Consider the following 5060-nt stretch of genomic DNA (forward strand, 5'->3'; position numbering starts at 1 on the left):
ATCATAAAAAAGAGGTAAAATACTCGCAGACGGGTGTCCAAGTCTTGCGTGCCATAAGCGTGAATCGGAGCTTGTGCTTGTCTTGGCTGCCATATGCCGTTTTTCACCTTTGAAATAATAAACGCCATCACTCTGCTCACCCCTTCCAATCTTCATCCTCGTAGATTGGTCCTGTATTATGCAATGATCATTATAAAACGTCACAGCGCAATTATTTTCAGTAATTAATTGTTGTATAGAAATCAAATCGCATGTTAGGGACGGGACATAAAGCACATCTTTAAGCGTGAAATGATCATTTATTGTTACTCGTCCATGTTCTTGCGTCATGATTTTTGATCCATCGGGTAAACTGACCGTAGACATTTTATCTTGCCAAATATCGTCAAGCAATTCTCGTTTACCTGTCATGTGATGCGAACAACCGCTATCGAGTAACCAATGACCGTAAATATTAGTTTTTGTACCTGAATTCTGCTGGCTGCTTTCGCCCTTATTATTTAAAAGACTACGCAGTTGTATCACCTCATCAGCCGTGAAGAGCTGCTTCTGGGAGTCTCCTTTTGTCATCTTAATTATCTTCGTGATGAAAGTAAAAAAAAAAACGAACCAGGATCAAGATTGCTCTGATGCCATGAAAAGTGATGACAAAAGGAAGAAGGAAAAAGGTTGAACTGTATTGATAATTGATAAACGTACAATGATACAAAGGCATAGCATATATACAATACTAAGAAATATTTACTTCCCTAATATGTGACTATAATAAAGGAACTAAATATATAATAACCAAAACAGTTACGATATGTAAATAAAATAAAATCGGAATGATCTCATGAATATTCGTTGATATCGTTTATCAGTTATAGTTTGGCTTTGGAAGAAAGTAAATTCAAACAAAGGCAAAGACAAAATTAAACTAATACGAAGTTGCAACAACACGAGAATGATACATGGCATATATAAATCAATCGCTCTTTACAATCAATCCGATATTGGCAAATCTATAAATGGCAACAACTTGTTTAACTCCTTCTGAACAACTTTCATAATCAAATACTCACTCCATTTCAATTTTCTTTTTTTAGTAAAATACATATAATCAGTATAAATGAGAGAGCAGTAATCTCGCAAATCTGTGTAAATGCGTAATCTAAATTATTATTAGTACAGCGTACCAAAGCATCCCCCAAAGGTGTTTTTGAATTGAAATGAGAATTTGTGTATTAAAATGGAGGTCTGTAACTGTCATTAATTAGAGGTACGCCTACCCCAACTCCCGAAGCTTAGAAACAAATAAAATCCAGCAACTGTCCTTTGTTGGTTAGCCATGTACTGATTTTAATTTAATTGGGGTAGTTGCAGTTAGCACTTGAATTCAATTCAATTATAAATAAAGTAGCTCCCATTTCAACATACATTTGCTGTAATTTTGTCCCCAAGAATGGGTGAATCACAGAGGGTGACACAAATTCAGGTGGAAGATTACGTCTTCCCTCCCATGCTCAACACCCCTCCTGGTTCCCACAACACCTTCTTCCTTGCTGGCGCAGGTAGTTAGTTTATTACTCCGTATTTCCTTTTTTCTTTATTTCCTTTACTAGTATGGATCCCGCGCATACATGCGCGGTATTCATAGATCTTTTACTTACTTTATAATGTATTATTTAAGATTTAAAATTGACGTATTATTAATTTTTCATATTTTAATATGAGGATAAAAATTGAAATGGAAAATTAATTAAAAGAATTAAGTAAATTCATGAAATGTATATTTTAATGAAATTTTTCATCACAAAACTAATGATTTCAATTTATAAACTATTGAAATATTTTATTCTCTTAGTAGTAAATAAAAAGGGGAATGCAAGTTGAAAAAATATTATCCCCTTTTTATTAAATGTCATAGAATTATTTATTGTATGAAATAAATCAAGTATTTATGACCTACCAAAGATAGGATATAATGAAGCCCAAAGCCCAATATAGAGCAACTCATTTAGGCGGGAAAACTTGAGAATCTCTTATTCTTTTAGTTTAAGGGGATTTACTCATCTCATTTTGGTGGAAATTGTTATAAGAATGATGGTACCAAGTTTCAGTATTACCCCTTTCATGCATCTCAACTTATCTCTTTACTTTCTAGCTCAACTTTTACATGTGTACCAAAAAGGTGTAGATCTTAATTTTTGTTTCTTAGGATTTATGATACCATTGCCTACATATACATGCATTGACAGTTGCGTATTATATATTTAGCATTTTCTTAATTATTTTCCGTTGTTATATATGCATGTAATGGCATAGAGTCCTTAACTGACATGCTACATTGCCGGTACCTAAGATGAGACATACATTTTCCTTGTTGAAATCATGACAGGGGAGAGGGGTAGATCGGATATAGAAGGAAGGTACGTCAAGTACACCGCAATAGGCATTTATTTGGAGGAGGATGCTGCTATTCAGGCGTTAACCCCCAAGTGGAAGGGCAAGTCCGCTACTGAGCTTGCCAACTCTGTAGAGTTTTTCCGAGATCTCATTACAGGTAACCATTTCTAACAATTTCTACCGCATTTTACTCATAACAATAGTTTTACACTTAAGTCTTTTAACCTGCATTGTTTTATCAAAACAGATTCATCTTACATTTTCTGTTGTTATAACTCATCCTTAACTTGCATGCTGTCCTGGAGAGAGCATATGGAATGTTTCTGTTTTTTTTTTTTGTCCAAACATGATACAGCAACTTCTTCCTCAAAACAATGCTGATTTTTCCTATACAACAATAGAAAGTAGAAACCGGTCACCATCCTTTAACAAGACACGGAAGAACTATTAAAGCGCTCCAATAGTACATGCATGCATCCGTCGGTAGAGTTATTGGAGCTACAAGGGTATTAACAACTATGCAAGAAGTTTTGGTTTAATAAAACTCACGAATTGAATGCGAGGCCTCTTCAACTATTTAAGTCACCATTCTGTCCCTTCCTTCTTCGAAAATTACTAACTTCTCATGTAATTTGTTTTTCCATATAAGAGAGACAGATTTATAAATTTACTTAGTTATAGTTTCTATAGTATAAGGACTGAAGTCAGCCTCAAGAAATTAGTGTTCATCGAGTGGATACTTTAATAGCTGGATAGTTTGATATGTGATTTGTGACTAATTTGGTAGGTCCATTCGAGAAATTCACTCAAGTGACCATGATTCAGCCACTAACAGGAGAGCAGTATTCAGTTAACATGGCAAAGATTTTTGTTCAACGCTGGGAATCCTTGGGAATTTACACTGATCAAGAATCCAAGGCTATTCAGATTTACTTGCAGGCCTTTGCTGACAAGAAATTTTCACCTGCCCAGTCTATTCTTTTTACCCAGTCACCCACCGGAAAGTTCACGGTTAGTACTTTTGCCTTCAAGAGAACCCCTTGTCTATCTATTGATTTTGAAAGTTTAATTTTACGGTGGCTTTATGGGTTAATTTGTGTAAGCTACGAGTCTATGAAATGAAGATTTACCCCACTATAAAGTAACAGTTGGACAGTCTTATTTTAACTTCCCAATCCTGAGTAGCTAGTGAATGACAAACTTGGGCGCAGCTGATCCTGACTCTCATGGTAACTTTGCCTAACATAACGAAAATGAGAAATTATTTTACAGGACTTCAATTTTATCCAATGATGTTACGACGACCTGACAAACTCACGTCTTGAATGAATGACACTAGATGACACTAACCATCTTTTGTAAAAATTGTTGGGACGTGTAGACGAGAACTAGCAGCTGGTAAACGGGTCATTGAGTTTAGGTTCGGATCATTTTAAAAGAGATCAATGTCATTCGGGTTAACCTTAGTTCTGATTTCAATGCGTTTCAGTTTAGTTTTCTTTTGGTTTAGTCACTTTCATCGGGTTATGCTATTTTGGGACAGGTGCGGAATGAGTTGGGTCATTACCAGCTTAACATTCATTATATCTTTCATTATGAACGTAATAATTCAAAGCATCTTTAAAACTCCGAAAGTAGGAGTGTTTCTATGATAAAATAAGAATCTTGTAATTCAGTAACCGGTTAAGTCACAATCAGTTTTAATGTATTCAAGTTCAGCTATTTATTGGGGATTCAGAATTTGGATATCAGATGGATATCAACGCAGATATTTTTAATTCAGGCACAAGTGTAATGCAACTATGCAAGTCATCCTGTTTCCTTGGTAATTTTTCTTAAAATAGGATATTGAAATTCACGCATTTTCTAACATAGGAGATGTTGAATATACATGGCTAAAGTCAGAGTAAGACTATTTGACATAAAGTTACTGACTTGGGTGACTGATGCGCAATTCATACTATATGACACTAATCTTCCAGTCTTCACTTTCTATGGTATGTCTATACATAAACACAGATTGCTTTTTCGGAGCACAGCAGTATTCCGAAGGATGGAAATGTTGTGATACAGAACAAGACCTTCCCAGAAGAGATACTGAATTCCATCATTGGTGAAAATGGTGTGTGTCCTGGAGCTAGGCAAACTTTGGCAGCTCGACTTTCTGAACTCTTGAAATAAGGTAGTAGCATGCATGAATATTAACTAAAACTTGGAAGTTGAAAATGATATAAATGTTGGGATCGGTAAGTTGATACTATGTGTTTCTATCGTTAGAATAAGAGATTTAGAGGAGCATATGAAAAATAATGCACTGTATTAGAGTTCTTATTTCTTAATGTTCTTTATCTATCAGTGTTTTTATGAAGTTAGACAGTTTTGATTTATCACATGTGAAAATTTACTCTTACTCTTATCGCTTTCGTTTTTCTGACACGATAATTGTAGAGCAAGGATACTTTTTTTTTTTTTTTGGTGGAAATGTAAGTATTAAAACAAGCCCAAATAGGCCTCAATTACTAGTACAACCATTTCTGTTTTGCTTCCCAGATCCCTAACTGACACGGAGAATACAATCAATACAGCCATTACATCAAAACATTGAAATACCATTTTGGGCTCCTAAAAAAAGCTAGCTGAGTTACATTAACCCACGCTGATTGCACCATTCA

The 5060-nt window shown here is 34.9% G+C and overlaps 1 protein-coding gene across 2 annotated transcripts; it reads left to right on the top strand.

Moving 5' to 3' along the window:
* The first annotated feature begins 996 nt into the window (after positions 1–996).
* LOC141611956 (chalcone--flavanone isomerase-like) lies at positions 997–4798 on the top strand. Of its 2 annotated transcripts, none has more exons than XM_074430617.1 (4): positions 997–1553; positions 2381–2545; positions 3176–3399; positions 4408–4798. In XM_074430617.1, the coding sequence occupies exons 1-4, from the start codon at positions 1445–1447 to the stop codon at positions 4567–4569; spliced, it is 660 nt and encodes a 219-aa protein (XP_074286718.1). In that variant the 5' UTR covers positions 997–1444; the 3' UTR covers positions 4570–4798. The 2 variants fall into 2 exon arrangements, with proteins under 2 accessions (XP_074286718.1, XP_074286719.1); XM_074430618.1 differs by lacking the exon at positions 997–1553 and adding an exon at positions 2068–2173.
* The last annotated feature ends 262 nt before the right edge of the window (positions 4799–5060 follow it).

The sequence above is a fragment of the Silene latifolia genome, chromosome 11 (assembly GCF_048544455.1).
Source record: "Silene latifolia isolate original U9 population chromosome 11, ASM4854445v1, whole genome shotgun sequence".
Taxonomy (NCBI): Eukaryota; Viridiplantae; Streptophyta; class Magnoliopsida; order Caryophyllales; family Caryophyllaceae; genus Silene; species Silene latifolia.